The 21,140-nt window shown below is 47.0% G+C and overlaps 1 protein-coding gene across 3 annotated transcripts in view; it reads right to left on the minus strand.

Moving 5' to 3' along the window:
• Positions 1–14,058: 14,058 nt before the first annotated feature.
• SCARA3 (scavenger receptor class A member 3) overlaps positions 14,059–21,140 on the minus strand; it is a 37,226-nt gene continuing 30,144 nt past the window's right edge. For all 3 annotated transcript variants that reach the window (XM_016214862.2, XM_016214864.2, XM_016214863.2), the window contains one exon: positions 14,059–15,910. In XM_016214862.2, coding sequence (XP_016070348.1) covers positions 15,459–15,910 — 452 coding nt within the window. In that variant the 3' untranslated portion in view covers positions 14,059–15,458. The remainder of the gene's footprint in view (positions 15,911–21,140) is intronic.

A 21,140-nucleotide genomic window follows, 5' to 3' on the forward strand; every position in this document is an offset into this window, starting at 1 on the left:
TTGCCCCACCACCACCACCAATCTGTTCTCTGTATCTATGAGCTTTTTTAAAAAAATATTCCACAAATATGTGAGATTGTATGGTATTTGTCTTTTCTGTCTGAATTGTTTCACTTATAATGCCCTCAAGGTCCATCCATGCTGTTGCAAATGACAAGGGTTTATTCTTTCTTATGGCTGAGTAATATTCCATTGTATGTATGTCCTACGTCTTCTTTACCCATTCATCCATCAATGAAGACTTAGATTATTTCCATATCTTGGCTATTGCAAATAATGCTGCAGTGAGCACGGGGGTAGAGATATCCTTTCTAGTTAGTGTTTTGTTTTCTTCAGATAAATTCCCAGAAGTGGAATGTAAGTATCTTTTGATCTATAGTATTTCCTCTACTCTTCACTCATCCCGTGGCATTTACTTGTTGAACAAACTGAGTCATTCTGGTTTGACTGGCCAACATCTTAAGATCGTGGAGGTGGTGTTAACATATTTCTCTCTTTGGAGCTGTTGTTTATAAACTGGAAGATAGATCTAGAGACTTGATTTCTTAGGGTCAGTTTTTTTTTCTTTCTTTTTTTTGGCAAGTCTGTGTAGGTGTGCCGCGTACTTTCTATTGCATCATATCAGGAGGTATGTGATGTCTGGTTCTCTTAAAGGGAATGATTTCAGGTTTCACCTTTATGAAAGATGTTTATTGTGGACTTTTTTGGTAGAACTATATTTTATGTGTAAAAGTTCCCTTTTATTCCTAGTTTGATAAAATTTCTTAAAAGTCATGAATGGATGCTTGATTTACTAAGTGCTTCCCCCCCCCCCCCCATCTATTTACCCATTTTCTTTTCTGGTTTTGGTAACAAGGGTTTCTATCCTCATGAATAAATTGGGGAATACTTCTTATTTTTTCTGTTCTTTGGAAGAGTTTAGATTGGAATTGTCTTTTTTTAATGTTTTGGTAGAATTTGACTGAAAGTCTTTGTGTATGGACCTGGTGTTTTCTTTGTGGGAATATTTTAAACCACTTGATTCAGTTTCGTTAATGGTTTCAGAATATTCCTGTTTTCTACTTCTTGAGTCAGTTTTGATGAGTTACATTTTCCTATGAATTTGTTTGTTCGGCTAAGTTTACAAATTTATTGACATGAAATGTTCATAACATTCCCTTTCTCATTTCTAATGTTCTTTATTTTTGCCTTCTTTCATTTTTCTTGATCAGTATTGCCTAGAGTTTATCAATTTTATTAGCCTTTTAAAAGAACCAACTTTTGGTTTTCTCGATGCTCTCTATTCGAGACCTCTTTTTCCATCTTATTAATTTGTGCTCTTTGTTATTTTCTTCTTTCTGCTTTCTTCGCGTGTGTTCTGGTGCACTTCTTCAAACTTTCTAAGTCGGGCACTTAGCTCATCAATTTTAACCTTTCTTCTTTTTTTCAGTATAAGTGTTTTCTCTCCAACGCCTGCCTTGGCTACATTCCTCAACTTCTGAGATTTAGTCTTTTCCTTATAAAATAGCTTAACAGTATTTTCTATATCTATTTCAACCTAATTTTATTTTAATTTCTCTTTTGACTCAGCAGCATTTGGAAGTGAATTTCTATTTTTTATGATTTAGAAAAAGGGAGTGTAGCCTGGCCGGGAGTGGCTCAGTGATTGAGCGTCGACCTGGGATCCAGGTGACTGGGGTTCGATTCCCGGTCAGGGCACAGGCCCGGGTTGTGGGCTCGATCAATGACTCTCTCATCATTGATGTTTCTCTCTCTCTCTCCCTCTCCTTTCCTCTCTCTGAAATCAATAAAGATATATTTAAGATAAATAAATAAAAATTTTAAAAGGGAGTGTTAACGTACATTTAGGGAAATGGGAGGATCGTGAACAGCCTGAGTGTTATCAGACGCGTGCGCCTGTCAACATACAGGCCATTTCCATGACGGCAGAAGCCTCCCGCCTGCCCTTTGCATCAACCCCTGCGCTTCCCCTGCACCCGAGGCGGCCGCTCTTCCGATCTTGCGCCTGGTAGAGTAGCTCTGTCTCTTCTAAAATTTAATGTAAATGGAATCGCGCTATATGTGCTCTCTGCCCTTTTCTACCTAGCTGTCCTCAGTACAGTGTTCTCGACTTTTCTCTGCCGTTGCTTGCATCCCGTGGCTGCTCTCGCTCCTCCTCTTCTTTGCCCCCCCTTCCCCTCTCCCCTTTCTCTTTCCCCTTCTTTTCGAGGAGTTCATATTTCATTGCGTGAAAATACCACAATTCGTTTATCCCTTCCTCTGTTGATGGATATTTGGGTTGTTTCCAGTTTGGGGCAGTTATGATGATGAAAGCTGTTATGAATGTTTTTGTACAAGTTTTTTTTGTGGAGTATGTTTTTATTTCTCTTGGGTAAACATCTAGGAGTGGAAGTACCGGAGCCATGAGGTAGGTGCATGTTTACTTTTATAAGAAATTGCAAAACAGTTTTCCAAAGAGGTTCTACCATTTTACACTCCCATCAGGAACCTCCTCACCAACACTGGACATTTTAAGTCTTTTTCATTTCAGTTATCCTAGTGAATAAAATGTGGTGTCCCAGTTGTTTTTTATAATCAATTTTATTGAGATGTAATTTACATACAATACAATGCACATACTTAAAATGTATAATTTGATGAATTTTGACAAATGTGTACACTTGTAAAAACCACCATCTCTAATCAAGATATAGAACATTTCCATCATCTCAGGAAATTCTCTCATGGTCCCTTACAGTCAATTATGCCCCATTGATGCTCCAGGTAACCACTAATCATATTTCTACATCTGATTTGTTTTGCCTGTTCTAGAATTTCATATAAATGGGGTCATGCACTATGTACCATTCATTTGGTATGGCTTCTTTCATTCAGTGTAATTAGTTTAAGATTCACCCATACTTTTGTGTCTAGCATTACATTTTTCTTTTTACTCCTGAGTGGTATCCTATTGAATGGATGTACCACAACTTGCTCATCTATTCTTCTGATGATGGACATTTGGTTTGTTTTTACTTTTTGGCTATTATGAATGAATCTTCTATGACTATTCTTTTTTTTGGTTTGTTTTAAATATATCTTTATTGATTTCAGAGAGAGAGGAAAGGAGAGGGAGAGAGAGCTAGAAACATCAATGATGAGAGTCACTGATTGGCTGCCTCCTACACGCCCCCAACTGGGGATCGAGCCCGCAACCCGGGCATGTGCCCTGACCAGGAATCGAACCAAGATCTCCTGGATCCTAGGTCGATGCTCAACTGCTGAGCCATACCCTGCTGGGCAAGCTGGTTTTTAAAAAATATATATGTTTTATTGATTTCAGAGAAGAGGAAGGGAGAGAGAAAGAGAAACATCAGTGATGAGAGAGAGTCATTGATGGGCTGCCTCCTGCAGGCCCCCGACTGGGGATCGAGTCCACAACCCGGGCATGTGCCCTGACCGGGAATCGAACCCCGATGGCCTGGATCCTAGGTCGACGCTCAACCACTGAGCCACGCTCGGCAGGGCTCTATGACTATTCTTGCATAAATATTTTTGGATATATGTTTTTACTTTTCTTGATAAAGTCCTAGGGGTGGAATGGCTGAACCCTTGATAGGTTTATGTTGAACTTTTTAAAAAACTACTAAACTGTCCCCCAGCAGTATATGAGGGTTTCCGTCGTTTCACGTCCTCACCGACACTGAGCATGGCTGGTCCTTTTAATTTAGCTATTCTGATTGTTGTATAGTGATATCTCATTGTGGTTTTAATTTGTATTTCCTTGATCACTAATGATGCTGACCATCTTCTCATGCACTAATGTCTTTTGCGCAATGTCTGTTGAAGCAATTCATCATTTTTATGGGTTGTTTATATTCTTGTTACTGAGAATAAGAGTTGCAAGAGATATTTAAATTTTCTATCTATGAATTATTTGTCAAATACTTTCTCCCAACTGTGTAACACACCTTATTTACTTAACCAGATCTCTTAATGTGTAGATTTGAATTTTATGAAATCTAGTTTATCAATTCTTTTCTTTTATGATTAATGTTTTTCTTGTTTTAGCTCTGAAATTTTTGCTATCCCCAAATCATGAAGGTGTTTTCCTGTGTTTTAGTCTAGAAGCTCTATAATTTTAACTTTTATATGTATCCACCTTGAATTAATTTTTGTTTATATTATGAGGTAAGGGTCAAGATATATTTTTCCCTCCATATTGATATCCAGCTGTTCCAGCACCTTTTGTTGTTGTTTTTCACATTTAGGTACTAATTTATTATCGGGAAGCAAGAATAAAATGGAAAGTAACTTACATACTTATATGCATAGCCCATGGACACAGACAATAGTGTGGTGAAGGCCTGAGAGGAGGAGGGGTTGGGCAGAGGGGGGTAAAGCAGGGGGAAATGGGGGACTTCTGTAATACTGTCAACAATATATATATATTAAAAAAAAAAAAAGGCTGGAAAGGAGGAAAAACAAATATCAAATGGTGTGTTTCTGAGTCAACCACAGTTTCACAAGAAAACAGCTGGTTCCCAATCGTGGGGAAATCTGTAATGCGCAGGATGGGAGCAATTACTGCCAGATTCTTGCAACAGCAAGAATCTTATTAGCCATACTTCTCACTTTGGGGTACCCTCTTCTCCTCACTTCTGCCTTGTCAGCTTCTCAATTTCTACCAAAAACAAAAACAGAAACAAAACAAACCCAAACAAACACACAAACAATAGATCAATTTGGGGAGAATGTACAATATTGAGTCTTTCAATCCGTGAATATGTCCTACAATCTCAAAATAAAAAATGATTTTTAAAAATCCACGAATATGTTATGTCTCCATTTATTCTGGCTTTTTAAATTTTCTATCAGCCGCATTTTATATGTTGAGATTTAACACAAATTTTGTTCGTTTTTCCCAAATATTTTATGTTCTTTGATACTGTTATAAGTGATATTTCTTGAATTTCACTTTGCAATTTTCTGTAGCTAGTATATAAAGATACAACTGATTTTTATATATTGATTTTGTATCCTGTGACCTTGATAAGTTTGTTTTTTAGTAAAAGGAAGGTTTCTTTGTAGATTCTTTAAGAATTTCCGCATATACAATTGTTCCGCTTGTAAATAGAGACCCTTTTCTTCTCCCGCCTCTGTTTTTGCCTGGCCTGCCGGATTCCACTGGCTGGGGCCGCGGGTACAACGCTGGAAGCAAGTGCAGGGCCAACACCCTTGCCTCGTTTCTGATTATAGAGCGAACATACTTGGTCTTTACCTTTAAGTATAATGTTAGCTGAAGGGTTTTCATAAGACAGCTTTATCAAGTTTGAAATTTCCTTTGATCCCAGTCTGTTGAGGGTTTTAATTATGAAATGTTGAGTTTTAACAACTTTTTTGCATCTGCTGAGATGATTAAGTGGTTTTTCTCCTTTTTTCTGTATATATGATGAACTATATTAATTGATATTCAAAATGTTAAACTGTATGACAGTGATAAACCTCACTTATTCATAATGAATGATAATCTTTGTGTATGGCTGGATTTGATTGGCTAATACTGCCAATTTGTTAAGGATTTTTGCATTTATATTCATGAGAATTATTGATCTATGATTTTATCTTCTTGTACTTTACTGGTTCCTTCCTCCTCTTTTGAAAGAGCTTGTGTAAGATTGAGATTTAGTTCTTAAATGTTTAAAATAAATCACTAGTGAAACCATGTGGGCCTGGAGTTTTCTTCCGGGAAAACCTTTAAATTATTAATTTAATTTTAAAAATATGTATAAGGCGCCCGGCCAGGAATGGCTCAGCAGTTGAGCGTTGATTGACCTAGGATCCAGGAGATCAGGGTTCGATTCCTGGTCAGGGCACACCCCTGGGTTGTGGGCTCGATGCCCAGTAGCGGGCGAGCAGGAGGCAGCCGATCAATGACTCTTTCATCATTGATGTTTCAACTCTCTCCCTCTCCCTCTCCCTTCCTCTCTCTGAAATCAATAAAGATATATTATAAATAAATAAATAAATAAATAAATAAATAAATAAATAAATAAATAAAGCTATAGTGATTTTCAACTATTTTATATTAGTTTCTGTAATTTTTTTCTTCCAAGGAGTTTTTCTATTTCATCCAGCTTGTTAAATTTGGTGGCATAATCTTTTTACAATATTCCTTTATTACCCCTCACTATCTGTAGGCTCCATAGTGTAGCTCCCTCTTTCATTCCTGATATAGTTAATTTATTTCTTCTCCCTTTGTTTTCTTGATGAGTTTAGCTAGAGGTATATCAATTTTATTTATATTTTCAAAGAACGAACTTTTGGCTATGTTGATTTTCCTTATTGTTTGTCTGTTTCCTAGTTTGTTGATTTGGGCTTTAATCTGTATTGTTTCCTTCTTTGAACTTGTTTAAATTTCTTTTTTTTTTTCTAGTTTCTTAAGGTAGAAACATAAAGCAATGATTTAAAATCTTTCTTCTTTTCTTATGTAGTCATTGAAAGTGCTAAATTTCCTTCTAAACACTGCTTTATTTGCATCTAACAAATTTTGGTGTGTTGTGTTTACAATATCAACTCAAAATATTTTCTAAGTTTGCTTGCGATTTTTTAAATTTGACCAATGGTTATTTAGAAGTGTGGTTTTAAAAATAATATGTAAGAACTTTGGACATTATATATATCTTTCTGTTACTGATTTCTAATTTAATTTCATTATGGAGAGAGAATATTGTCTGTATAATTTCAATCTTTTGAAATTTGTTGAGACTTATTGTACAGCCCAGTATATGATCTATTTTGGTGAATATTCCATGTGCCCTTGAAAATAATGTATGTCCTGAAGTTGATGGTTCTAGTAATTTGTAAATGTCAGTTATGTCAAGTTCATTGACCTAATTCAGATCTTCTATAGCCTTATTGATTTTTTGTCTACTTGTTCTTTCATTTCCTGGAAAATCATGTTAAACCTCCACCTACAGTTGAATATTTGTATGTTTTCCCCTTTAATTCTGTCAAGTTACTGCTTCAGGTATTTCAAAAGTCTGTTACTAGGTTTTTATACATAGGATTTTTATATTTTCTCAATGAATTGAAGCTTTAAATATTTTTTAAAAATGTCTTTTATCTTTGGTGATTGTCCTTGTCTTGGAGTCTGTTTTGTCTGATATTTATTAGTCATTCCAGCCTTCTTATGATTAGTATTTAAGGTATATTGATTACATTTTTTTTTTAAAAAAATGCTTATTTACCAGCGTCACTCCAATAAATTTAATACAAATTTTAAAAATGTTTGCTTATCTTTTTTTATATATATTCAATCAGTGTATCAAGACTTTCTTTTTTATCTAGCCTAACATTTTCTGCCTTTTAAAAATTTATTTTTCAATTACAGTTTACATTCAATATTATTTTGTTTTAGTTTCAAGTCTACAGCACAGTGGTTAGACAATCTTATACTCTACAAAGTGACACTCCCTCACCCCCCAATATTTCAACTACCCCCTGGCACCACACATGGTTATTACAGTATTACTGACTACATTCCCTACACTGCACTTCACATCCCTGTGACTATTTTGTAACTACCAGTTTGTAGTTTTTAATAACTTCACCCTTTTGCCCAACCCCCCTTCCCTCTGGCAATCATCAGGCTGTTCTCTGTATCTATGCTTAGCTTTGTTTATATGAAAATGTCTTTTATAGTCTATGTTGGTGTTTTTAATGCCACATTTAAGAAATCTTCGCCAAATTCATTGTCACTACAAAATTTTTAAATTGTTTTTTCTAGAAGTTGTATAGTTTTAACTTTTACATTTAGATCCATAATCTATTTGGGGTTAATTTTTATATATGTTGTGAGATAAGGGTCAAGGTTCATACATTGTATATCACTACACTATTGTTTTAGCACTATTTATTGTAAAGATTATTCTTCCTCCATTGAATTGCTTTTGGCACCCTTGTTGAGAATCAACAGACTGTATATATAGATCTATTTCTGAACTCTCTATTCTGTCCCATTGATCTATAAGTATCTCTATACTAATACCACATTATCTGAATTATTGTAGCTTTGAAACTCTTCAAGTCAGGTAGTGTGAGTCATCCAAATTTGTTCTTATTTTTTAAACTTGTTTTGGCTCTTGTAGGTTCTTTGCATTTCCAAACAAATTTTAGAATCAGCTTCAGTTCCTAAGAAAAAATCCTCATGGGATTTTTATTAGGATTACATTGAATCTATATATCCATATGTAAATTTATTTAGAAATTATTGTCTATATTTCTATTATTGGCCAATGCCTTAGGGCATAATTGCACTTAGGGTGATGTTTATCATTAAGGACAGTAAATACAAATTCATTTTCAAATCGTCCTCTTGGTTATTCCAAACTTTTTGGCTGGCTTTATGTCATATCTATTTATGTGGAAAACAAAGTGTGACCTCAAATGGATGAAACACAATAAGAAGATGTTTTAATATGTAATCGTTCGTTGCTCACCCTGGAGGCTGTAGTTGGGCACCCATTTGGGAGACCTTGGGTTTCAGGGAAAGGCCACAGGGCTGAGGACTGGCATCTGGCTTCCTCCTGTGAGCTGCCCGCTTTCACAGTGGGAAGCGTGCTTCTGTGTCTAACTCCTGCACTGCTGACGCTAAGCACTAGTTATGTTTAGTGACAAGGCAGCCAGAATAGGGGAAGCCTGGCAGCTCTGAGGTTTGGGGCCTTGTTATAGCTTTGTCACTAGCTACACTGGGACCTTCAGCAAGTCCATTTCTGCGATTCTGGCTTTCTCGGGTAGGAAACACAGGCCCATTGCAGTCCCAGTGCCACTATTCCATAAATCCTGAGTTCAAATCCATTTAACATCTATGTGGCCTTGAATGAATTACTTTACTTTCCTGAGCCTTGTTGTCTGACCTATAAAATGAAAATACATTTAGTTCGTGAGGATCAAATGAGATAGTATACATAAATCCAAAAAATAATATTTTTCTTTCTTTATCTCTTATACCTGTGGTTCTCAAATTTTATATGGAAAGTCAGAATTCCTTGGGGAATCCTCCCCCTGACTCCTACTCCACCCCATCTCTGCGATTCTGAGGCAGTGGGTCTCAGGTGGAGGCCTATAGTCTGCACTTCTATGGGCTCCTAGGTGGTTACCCTACTAAGACCACAGCACCAAGCTTTGCAGGTCCCCTAGGGCATCAAACACTGAACCTTGCACTTTGAAGTGTTGAAAAGCAAACAAAAGGACTGGACAGGTGAAAGCAAGGAAAACAAATGAGCTGTGCTTCTGCAGGTCAAGTAGTCCCCAGGGGCTGCTCAGTGGACCCTCCCTATATGTGTCCAGGCAGTTCCTTGTCAGCCCAGCCAAGCCCAACCCTGCTAGAAAGTGTGGTTTGTCATCTCTTTGCTCTTGCTCCCATGGCTCTGTTTTGACAGGTGTATCCAGGGCTGGTGCCGCAGACATTGCCAGCTGAGCCCCTGCCAGGGAAGAGGAGCTGAAGGGAGGCCTGAAGGTTCTGCCCAGCCCACTGTCCTACCCCAGCTGGAGGGGGAGTGAAGCTGCTGGGGAAAAAGGACGGGGAGCCTGGAGTTTTTAGGGGTGCTCACAAATGTGCCCAAGGCTTGTGGCCTCCAGGAAGCCCTCTTGCTCTCCTTAGGAGACCAAAGAGCTCCTCCAGGGCTTTGCAGATCTGGTTGAGATTAAAACACCTCAACAGCAAAGGCCATGATTTTAATCCAGTGACTGCAGTCCTGGGAGCTATCACCTCTCAGTCTGGGGTCAGGCTTTATCACCTTGGTCTTGGCAAGTTCCAGGAAAGTCACCAAGCCGGGCAGGAGGAAGAACACTTGGTTAGAATTGCAGAACAGAGGAACCTGGCACATTCCATGGGATCCCTAGAAGGAGTCAAGACCGGGCCACTCTCTGTTTCCTGATAACAAGCTGAAGGTCAGAGTAGGGCAGTGCTGGTCCCACAGCGACTGAAGGGCCGAGCAGGCAGGAAGCACCACCTGCCCCGGTTCCATGTCCACAGAGAGACTCCATTGTGGAGCCCACCCAGTCTCCTCATTCTGATGCAGATAGATCCATTTCACCAAGTTTATGCACAGGTCAACATACTGACTCACAGCGTTTGCTACAAGCCTTATGGTTCTGACTGCCTGCCCCACCAAGCCCGGGGTCAGCTCTTGGGATTTTCAGCAGCACCAATAACGGCCCAGGTACTGTTCTGGGGGAATGTGCAGCAGGAGTTGCCCAATGGTTCTACCCAACAGCAAAGTGGCCTGAGAACTGGAATAGTGGCAAAACCAGACACGTGAGAAATTGCATTGACCAAGAACCAAGAAACCTAAGTGCTGTCCCAGATGGGCGGTAAACCCCTCAGCTGCTCTCAGCCTTTGGTCTCTCATTTGAAAAGTAAAGTGTTTGAGCCTCCGGTTCTCCAGCTCGGTCCTAGCTCTAAGCGTTAAGGGAATGTGGGAGTGGGAGAGTGCAGGGCCGCCAGTTCTGGCCCCTCATCTGCAGAGGAAACTGGCACCCCTGTGATTCAAGACTCTCCGGCTCTGGGTAATTAGGACCATCATGAGAATACCTGATATTTCTGGAATGGCAACCATGCCGGGTACTATAAACAAAATCCACATGTTGAAGCCCTAATCTCCACTGTGACTCTCTGGGGATGGGGTCTTAGAGGTAATAGAGGCTAAATGAGGTCCTAAGGGTGGAACCCAAATCCAATAGGACTGTGGCCTTCTAAAAAGAGGAAGAGAGAGCACTCTCTTTTTCTCTCCACATCCCCCACTTTCCCCACAACTCTTTCTCCCTTAACCATGTGAGCAAAGAGCAAGAAGGCAGCCATCTACCAGCCAGCAAGAGCTGGAACCTCGATCTTGGACTTCCAGCTTCCAGAACTCTGAGAAAGTAAATTTCTGTTGTTTGAACCACCCAGCCTGTGGTATTTTGTTATGGCAGCCCGAGCTGACTCATACACTGGGCAGTTGGACAAAAGAATCATCTTACCTCCCCCTCAGCAACATCACTGGATAGGTTCAATTATAATTCCCACTCCACAGGGAGGAGCAGAAATGCACAGAGATTAACTCACACAAGGTTGCGTTTCAATGGAGATATGTCTAAAAATGTCATTATGTGACTGCGGGAAGTTAATTAATCTTTCCAAACTCAGTTTCCCTATTTGTAAAATGGGAATAATAATAGTACATACAGAGCTAGATGGATAGATAGATATACATGGATATATAGATATATATATATATATATAGGTATACTAGCTACATTATAAGTTGTAGTGAGGATTAAATGAGTTAGTATATGTAAAGTGCTTAGAATTGAATTCTGGTGCCTAGTAACCCTTCCATTGGTGCTTGTTGTCGAAGTCAGTCTCCTAGTCCTGTATTGCCAAGTGCAGATTTCCTGTCCAGCTTTGCTCATGTTCTCTCTGGCTCTGTGACTCTCGTTTACCACATGCCCCCTCTTCTTCCGCTTCTACCCCCCTCTCTGTGGGATCAAGGGCAGACCCCTGATGCGAGAGGGTAGCCATCCGATTGCTCTCCCAGGGTTGGGAATTAGACATGGTGGGGCCGGGTGCTTTGGTGGTGAGCGGTAGCCCTGTTACACTGCCCTGTGCAAACAGAAGATGTTGATCACGAGAGGAGAGGTCAGTGCCACCGAGAGAAGAGAGATGAGAGACTGATCGGTTCTCTGGAGTAAAGAGAAGCTTGAGACACTGGTAGCTTTTCACGTCCAGTAACCCCGAGGCTTCACTGTACTTCAGTTTCCAGACCCTTCACTTTACCTGTTGTATCACGAACGCCCCCGTTTATTTTATTGCTTGAGAGGACGTCTGTGACCAGGGAAGCCAGAGGCCTGGGCCTTGGCCTGGGGTGACTGCGTGAGTGGGCTCAAGGTACCTGTCTCCACCCTGTGCCTCTGAATCAAGCTGACCTCTCAAACCACATGGCCAAGGATGTGTTGGGGGCAATTGTCCGGGGCCCATGAGCGCTTCTAATCTCTGTTTTTATGCTCTTGAATTGCCTCCATTTTTGATCCTTGTGGCTTTGTCTCTCATTTTGGCCCTTCATTCCTTGGGACTGATTCCAGATCTAACTTTTCGGCATCTTGACTCCAGGGTATTTCTTGCCCTCTTGCTTGGGCCTTTCCTGCCCCCAATTGCCAGGCCCAGCTCTCCAGGACCCCAGCTGCTGTCGGGCCACCTAACGGTGCCCCTGCCAGGTGTGGCCTCCACCCCAACCTGGACAATGAGTGGCTAGAGTTTCCTGGATGTCTTCTTGGGGACCCAGACTATTAAATGACACCACTGGTTTGTCCTTGCTGCCTCCTTCCTCAGGGCCCATCATCTCAGTGCAACCACCTGGGTGACACCTTCCTTGCCTGCTCAGCCACACCGGCCAGACTTGCTCTCAGGGGCCCCTTCCTATCCAGCCCTTGGCCTGTTCAAGGTGCAGAGCTGTCTTTTACTATGTGCTCCTCGCCCCTCCTGGAGATGAGCCTGCTCAGGACAAGTCCTCCTTCACTCACCGTATCTAACTCAGTGCCCAACACACTCAGGTTCGTGGGAAGGAGGGACCCGATGGCACCATGGGTGGCTGAGGAAGTGGTGAGGGCCTTGTGCAGTGACCCCATTAGGCCCATTCCCACTCTTTCACTTCTCTGCTCACTTCCTCTACCAAGAACCCTGTGAGGGTTAATTTTACCTACCAACTTGACCGGGCCGTGGGATGCCGATATCTGGTAAACATTATTTTTAGGTGTGTCTGAGGGTGTTTCTGGAAGAAATTAGCATTTGAATCAGTGGACTCAGGAAAGATTGCCCTCCCCCCCAATGCAGGTGGTATTATCCAAATTGTTGAGGGATTTTAATAAGACAAAAAGGTGAGGAGGGACAAATTCTCTCCCTCTGCCTGACAGCACGAGCTGGGACACGGGCCTTCTCCTGCCCTTGGACTGAAACGTCCCCTTTGGCTCTCCTTGGTCTACAGCTTGCAGATGGCAGTTCATAGGACTTTTCAGCTTCTCTCTCCATATAAACATCTATACCTCCTATTCTGTTTCTCTGGAGAACCCTGCTTAATGTGTACCCCTTCCACCTGCCCCCCCCCCAAAAAAAAGGCAAAACAGGGCTTTCACTAGGCCATGAAGTTAGGTAGCTATTCTGCTGCCACAGACTGAATGCTTGTGTCCCCGCAAAATTTGTATATTGAAAACCTAACCCCAAAGTGTGGAGGTGATGCCCTTGGGATGTGATTAGGTCATGAGGGTGAAGCTTTTATGAATGGAATTAGTGCCTTTATAAGAGACCCCAGAGAGCTCCCTCGATCCTTTTGCCATGAGAGAGCACTGCGAAAAGATGGCTCTCTGAACCAGAAAGCCGCTCTCACCACTGAATCACAGTGCCTTGATCTTGGACTTCCCAGCCTCCAGCGCTGTGAGAAATAAATTTGTTGTTTATAAGGCTCCCGGTCTATGGCATTCTGTTGAAGCAGCCCCAAAAGACTAGGACATATGCCTTAGGAGCTGGCTCCCAAGGACAGAGCTCCCCCACAAACCCCGGAGCGGGCCGGCTGATTCACAGGGGACCCAGCTAGCCTTTGTTTCCTGGAGAGCCAGGCCCTTTGGGACAACTCTGGCCTGACCTCTTCTTCCTTCTGTTCTAGCTCCTTGTCTCAGAGACAGAAGGGGGAAGCAGGAGGTATCACTCAGGGGTCCGGGCCTATCTTATTTTCCATTCTCCTTTTACTTGAAGAGCCCTGGGGCCATGCCGCCCCATTAATAAAGCTCACCTTGTTTCCCGCCGGGTCCCTGCTCTTCATGGGGTAACCCCCCCAGACATACCTGGTCCCTGGTCCCAACAAGACTCCCGTGAACTCCCAGCAGAGTGCAGAGTTTAGACCCAGGGGTTTAGACCCAGACTCCGCAGTGCAACTGAGTAGGTAGGGGACACTTCATCCACTGGCTCCCCTTCAAAGGCCACATGAGGAGGAGCCTCGGAAGCCATCATGCCCCGGCTGGGCAGAAAGGATTAGCAGACACCTCCCTCTTGGAAACAGCTCTTTACTGAGTCATTAATACTATGCTGCACGATATCATATGTAGACAGGAGAATTACATGGCAGTGGGGACGGGAGGAGTGCAAACCAGTTGCACATCTATTACGAGAAGGGAGGCGGCATCAAGGCTGCTGGAAGGGGAAGAGGGGCTGCTCTCCGAGTCAGGCCGGGGAGGAGACAGCTCCGCGCCGCACCCCGGGGTGGTCAGGCTCTGCTGGAACACAAAGGTGGGGCCACCTCACAGCAAGTTGAGCCTATGAGCAGCCTTCTTCCTGCTGGGGGAACTTCCCCCGTGCTCCTTTCCGCCAGGGTGCCCAGAAAGCTGGAGATGGGCGAGGGGGGACATCCGAATGAGCCTCTTGTGGATGTTCAGGTCTGTCCCTTCTCATTCGGTTGTGCTACTCACACAGAGAGGCTGTGGGCCATTCCATGTCACAGTGGGGAGAGGTCAGTGGGCAGGAGATCTGGGTGCAGAAGGGAGAACTGCCCTGTTATCGGGGGTCAGCCCTCCCCCAGCCACCACAGAGGGCCCACCCCAGGAATGGACAGCGACGGAGCAGCTCTCCAGGCAGCCCAGTGACCACAGCCTTCACCACCCCTCTGCCATCTTCCACATGCTGGGTGCCACTGTAGCAGAATGCCCCAGTGCCTGGAGAAGGTCCCTGCACAGGTGAAACTCCTGTTTAGATTTCTTCTGGAATGCTTCTGAGAGGTGGAGGCAAGGCTGAAGCAAGGAATTTTCTGGAGATGTGGGGGGAAAATTGCTGAGCTCCTGGGGGCACAGTGTGCAGGGCCCAAGAATGATGGCCATGGTGGATTCCTCTGTCCTGTGTGAGACAGGCAGGTCCCAGGATCTGCTCCCATGGTTATGGGGTGGGTCTGCCAGTTGCCAAATCCGCCCTGTCTTTGGAGTTTGAAACATAATCCCCTGTAAAGGTTTCCCTGGGTCTTTTCAACCACTGGGAGACCCAGGAAAGTACTGGCTGAGATGGGTGTGAAGATGCTGGAAAGCCTGAAGTTGGTCACCAATTCAGAGACAGAGTCAAGACCTTCCTCCCGAGGTAGCCACCTCCCTGGCTGGCTCAGTCACAGGAGAGGGAGGTCTTCTGCCCTCTCCTCCTGCCCAGCCAGGGAAACCCAGTTGGCCCCCCTGGCCAGCAGGGAAATGTGTGTGTGTGTGTGTGTGTCTGTCTGTCTGTCTGTGAGGGGCTGCTTTCCATGGTACAGTCACTAATGGGGAGCCCAAATGTGCAGGGCAGGCCTGGTGGCAACCCCTTTCGGGATCAAAGGAACACAACTGTCTGTATGTGAGGCTTTCTGGGAGCTCACTGCCCTCAGCCCCCTCCCGGCATTCTGTGTGGCAGCATCTGGAACTGGGGACCCTCCTCAGTAGTGAATCTGGCTTCCTGGTGGGCCTGGGGGCCCAGGAAGGCCAGGGGGACCCTGGATCCCTGGTTCGCCCTTAGGTCCCACGGGTCCCCGCTGGCCTGGTGAACCCGTCTTCCCCGCAATCCCCGGTTTTCCCTGAGGCCCCTCTGGTCCTGGAGACCCTGGGGGCCCCTCTGGCCCTGGGGGCCCCACATCCCCTTTGGGGCCTGGCTGTCCTCTTGGGCCTCCAGTTCCAAAACTGCCCTTCGAACCTTTGAGGCCTGGGAAGCCTCGCAGGCCAACTGGCCCCCTTTCTCCCATGGGTCCAATTTCCCCAGGTTGCCCCTGAGGACCCTGGGGGCCCGGGGGGCCCAAGCTGCCAGGGTCTCCTTTTGGTCCTCTGCCACCAACAGGTCCTTTCAAACCCATGTCTCCTTTGAGTCCTCTTGGTCCTGGAGGGCCGGGGGCACCTAGGGTTAGAGAAAGAGGGGAGAGGTCAGTCCATGAGGGGCAGGTCTCTTGAGGCTTTCCTATGACGTAGGTGCAGTGCACTGAGCACTGTGACACCTGAGGGTTCGACAGATGCAAAGCCAAGGTCTGCCAGCTGCAGACTTTAGGGGTTTGGGCCTGTCACTTGACTTCCCTGAGCTGACTTTACCATCTGTGAGGCAGGGATGATAATGCCCACAGGTTCTGAGACTGCACGTGTTTGAGTCCAGCACGAGGCCTGGTGCAAGGCGGGCACTCCTTGTTCTGACTTCAGGGCTAGTCCATAGTTCCACATGGACACTCAAGTTAGGGACTGAGAGCTGGATAGCTCTGGGAAAAGGCCAAGTCTGTCAAGACTGTCTGTCCTGCTCCAGAGGCTGGCCTGGCCTTCGATACCTCCTCCTGGTCTTTGTTCGCTGTACTCACCCCACCACACCTCACTCCCCAATCCCAAGTCCGGGCTTACATGCTCCATCTTGGGCCTGGAGCCTGGCACATGGCAGGGAGAGCTCCGAATACACTCGAAGAGGGTGATTCACCAAAAGGCTGTGGAAACCTGCTCCAGCCCAACTCTGGCCTAGGGCCTGGGGGGAGATGCCAATATGAGGACATGGCCCCTTCCTCAAAGAGCCTAGTCTAGTGCCCAGGCCAGGGATCAGGTGACCTTAATATCCTTCTGGTTGCGTAGGCCTGCAAGTCACCACCTCTCAGAGCTGTAACTGACCCTGAGGACACAAAGCGGAGTGTAGCCATCACTTGCCCAAGGCATGTCAGACTGCTCAGGAGCAGAGAGGAGAGAATCACCTGGCCTCGTGAGGACACAGTTGTGGAGGACAGCTTTAGCCCCAACGGGCCAGGTCACAGTGATGGCTGGGCTTTCCGCAGCAGTCTCGGCCTAGAAGTGGTGGGAGCAGTGAACCCCAGAGCTGGCCTGGGCGATGAAGTCCAGTGCCCGCAGTCGGCTCTGTCTGAGAACTCTGCTCTTACGTCATCCCCTTGGCAGAAGAATCCTGGAGCTTTTGAGCTGGGTAAGAGCCAGTCCAATTCTGTCATTTCACAAAGGAGGCAACTAAAGCCCAGGGAGGGGAAGTGATATCCCCAGAGGTCCCTGAGTGGAAACCAGAGCCCAGGGGACCTCTCAGAGAGAAGGGATCCTGTATGCGGGGAGCTGGGAGCCCTCCCAGCGGCTGTGGTCTGTCAGGGCTCCTTCCCTGGCTAATGCTACCTGCTGCCACCCCACCCTCCCCCATGCTCCCCACTCCTGCTGTTCCCCTCTTGTCTCCTTCCCAGAGTGTGTTTAAGTGGGACAGAGTGTCCGTGAATACCGTCCTCTATTGCCATCTAGACTGGAAACCGGAACCCAGACAGAATCAGTCCCGCCAGCGCCAATAAAAACCTTGCAGCCGCTCCCTGCCACCGCCCACCATGCCCACCTCCCTCACACAGCAGGGATGTGGCCCTGCGTGGGCTCGGCTCACATGGCCCGCCAGCAGCACAAGCTGGGACTCCATCATCAGGCTGGCTGGGCGAAAGGGTGGACAATGCCCTGGCCTGGGAGCAGCTCGAGGCAGGACCTGCCCTCTGGTCCACAGCGAGCCCCACACCACCCCAACAAGGCAACCAGGACAACACAGAACAACACAGGCGCAGGGAGATGCCTGGGCAGGGACTGCCTCCCCCAGCCTGGCAGGATAGGCTGGGAACTGGCAAAGCCACTGCCCTGTCTTCACCCCAACTCTGCTCTTGGCACCTGGGCCAGCTGAGGCTAGGAAAAGCAGAGCCATTCCGAGGAGGCGCGGCCCTGGAGGCCGTGCGGGTGGACAGAGTCAGAAGGCCATGGAGGGACACTGGGCAAGTCCCTGACCAAGCAAGCTCAGGTCCTTATCTGTAAAACTGAGTCGCATTTGACAGTTCCTCAGGGCCCCTGTGGCTCCATGACCATCCCTGCCCTCTGCCTGCTTCTTTGGGCTCATCCTCTGCCTGCTCCAAAACCTGGCTCCCAGGGCCTGCTCCCAGCTCCCTGTTTTTTCACTCTCTTCTTATAGCCACTTCTGTGGCTTCCACTCTTGTCTCTTGGATGAATGCTCCACAATCTCCAGCTCTAGTCTCGACTCAGGAAAAGCCTGAGAAGTTTCATCTCAAGGATGCCCTGCCCTGCCTGGCCTCCAGGTCCAGCTGGAGACCCCTCACTCTCTCCCTTCACTTTCACCTATTCCTTCCCATGCCACCATCGCCGGTGGGCATCCTCTCCTCCCCTGGCCCCCAAGGGGCACAGAAGTCAGATGCAAGGAATTTCTAAGGGTATCTATGCCAACAGCAGAGAGAAGAAGCCCCCTCTCTCACTCCTCCGGCCAGTCCCCTTGGCTGCACTTTCTGGGAAAGCTCTCGGCGTCTTCCCTGGATGGGGAAGGCCGGGCGCCCACACGCCCTGGGTGAAGGTTTGTGTAGAAGCCTGGGTCACACCTCCACCTCACTTCCCCAGGAGCTACAGCCCTCAGCATATGTGGAAAGAGGACAACGAGGAAGGGGGTCACCTCCTCCATACCCCCACCGCGGCTGCACGGCTGACCCCATCTCTCAGACCCAGACAGGGGTCCGGGGCAGCGGCCTTGAGTGGGGTGGGTTCATCTGGGGTTATTGGCAGGTGCCCGCGATGCAGACGGCGGCCTTCCTTGCTGCCCATGTCACGGGCCGGTGGACGGGGCCGCACCACACCGGTGCACCTACGACTGCTCTGCGCTACTCAGCCCCTGGCCCACTCCCTGCCTTCTCTGTGACCTGCCTTCGCTCGGGGAAGGGAGGGGCAACGAGAGTAGAAACCCTTTGGGTCTACGATGTGCCCGGCACTGTACACTGAGACACTGCCCCATTTTATAGATGAGAAACTGTAGAGCCCACAGAGTGGCAACTTGCCCAAGATCACCAGCCAGTAAGGGGCAGAGCCAGGATTCCAAGCCAGGCCTGGGAAGCTCTGAAACCCATGCTCCTTCCCACCCCGCTGCCTGTGAGCCTCATCACACAGCGGCTGGGGCCCTGGCCCTTTCCCTAACCCCTGGCCTCCCACTGCCAGGGCCTTCTGCCCTGGTGCTGCCCGGAGGAGTGGGAGGATTCCCACAGAGAAGGAGAGGGATGGCCAGAAAGACAGCCTTCCTCAGGGGAGCCAAGCCCCCGCCTGTCCCTCCTGGGTCAGCCATGAATCATGCGGTCAGAGAGTGGAGAGCTGGCAGGAGCTGGGCCGGCCGGGGAGGAGGTCAACAACCGTAGTTTCGTGGTTAGCACAGGGGGAAGGCATGTGGACCGAGGCTGACCAAGGCCCTCTCCAGGACGGGGTGCCCCTGACATAGCTGGGATTGAGACCCTGGTATCGGCAGAGCTCAAGGGCAAAGAATGAATACTACCTGCTACTTTCAGGGAGGGGGGGTGCGTTTTAGGCAAAGGAGGCAGCGAGAGCAGCAGTGGCTGAGCTGTGGAGTTGGGAGCGGGGAACAGAGCACTCTGGAGTCCTGGGGACACCCATAATTACTCAGGAAGCCAGAGCCTGTAATTAGGCCATCCTGGCCCATTAAGGCAGAGCCACAACTGACTGCATGTCTGGGACAAGTAGGTGGTCTGCTCCTGGTCTGCACTGGGAACAGGGAAGGGGTGGGGGGACGAGTAGAGGGGGGTCTCTAGGGTACCAACACTGCCCACCCTGCGGTGGGGTGCGGCGGGGTGGTGCATGGGTAGAAGGGGCCCAAAGTTCATCTCACAGCCCAGAGCAACAAGCCTGCTTACAGGGTAGAAGGACACGGAGACAGAAGGGGTGCCTTATGGGGAGCTGGCCTGGTGCCATGGAGGCACAATGACCCGGAACTCGCGGTAGGTGGATTTGAGTCCCAGCTTTGGCATGAACACATTGGGTGGCTGGGTAAGGCTCTGCCTCCCTTTGGACTTCAGGCTCCCTCTGTTCAATGAGAATGTTGGCCTGGGTGCAGAACTCTCAGCCCCAGCGTTTGTCACCCGAGGAGCACTGAAAAAACTACCAGTGGACGTGCACTGGTATTGTATCTAGAATGGACTACCTTGTAACACACTAAACCTCCCACCAAGTACAACAGGAATCATTAGATCATACACCAACACAGCTTTCTGATGGCTTTGGAGAGAGTGCAGGAGCTAAAAACCCCGGGGGGAAGGGAGACTGGCTGAACTAAGCCTGATATTACTTGATTAGTAATGGGTTTGGGCAGAGAGGCTGAGAAGCCAAGCAGAAGGCTGCAGCTGTCAGGCTAAGAAGCTGAGTAGGGCTTTCGGAGGCTTCAGTGGGGCTGGAGTTCAGGGCTGCTGAAGTTCAGGGTCAAGAGTCAGGAGAAAAGAAAACAGTGTGTGCATTTGCTATAAGGCCCACAAGGCAGAGAAGCCGAGCAGAGCATTCAGCTTCATGTATCCAGTCTTGGGGTGCTGGTGAGAAGGTAACTGGAGTTCAAGGCTGGCAAAGTGGTAGGACCCTCAAGGACATGCCCTAGAAATAAGTTTGCGTCTGAAATGGGCCAAATGTCACGGTGAGGTCTCCCGCAGGCCGCAGCAGAGCCCGCATGGTTCTTTTCACCAGTCGCCTTTGCTGTCCAGCAACAAGCAGTCCTCCACTGCAGGCGTTTCCCCCCTGCCACCTCCCCAGGTAGCTCCTCTGCCCTAAACAACAAAAGAATGCGACATTCGCTGCTTAAACTCCCGAACCCTTTGGGTGTGGGAGAAGGAGGGAGGGTGGTGCCTGTGGAACAAGACTGCAGGTTTCATTCCTCTGTACCCCCTTCCTGCTCACCCTCAGCTTCTGCCCTCTGCTCATGCTTTCATTTACGCATGACGACTGAGCAGACGTCTCCTGAGCACCTTCCGCTGGCCAGGCCCTCTGCTGGGTACCGGGCGAGCAGGACAAGGAGCCCACCATCAAGGAAACTGGATTCAGAAGCATCCCTTACATGAGGACGCCTTTTCTATTTTACAAAAACTTGTTCACACTGATACTCACAATTACCCCACGGGATACAGGCAGGGCAGGTATTTTGTTTGTGGATGAGGGAGCTCAGTAGAAGGTAGCCAAGAGTTTTGCACAAGGTCGTTCAGCTCATAAGCAATGATAGATGGTTTCCTGTCTCCAATTCCCAATTCCCACAAACAGTGTCTAGCACAGACAGAGAAGGCATCCTACAGAGCAGGAAGAGAGAAACATTC

The sequence above is a fragment of the Miniopterus natalensis genome, chromosome 4 (genome assembly GCF_054644295.1).
Source record: "Miniopterus natalensis isolate mMinNat1 chromosome 4, mMinNat1.hap1, whole genome shotgun sequence".
Taxonomy (NCBI): domain Eukaryota; kingdom Metazoa; phylum Chordata; class Mammalia; order Chiroptera; family Miniopteridae; genus Miniopterus; species Miniopterus natalensis.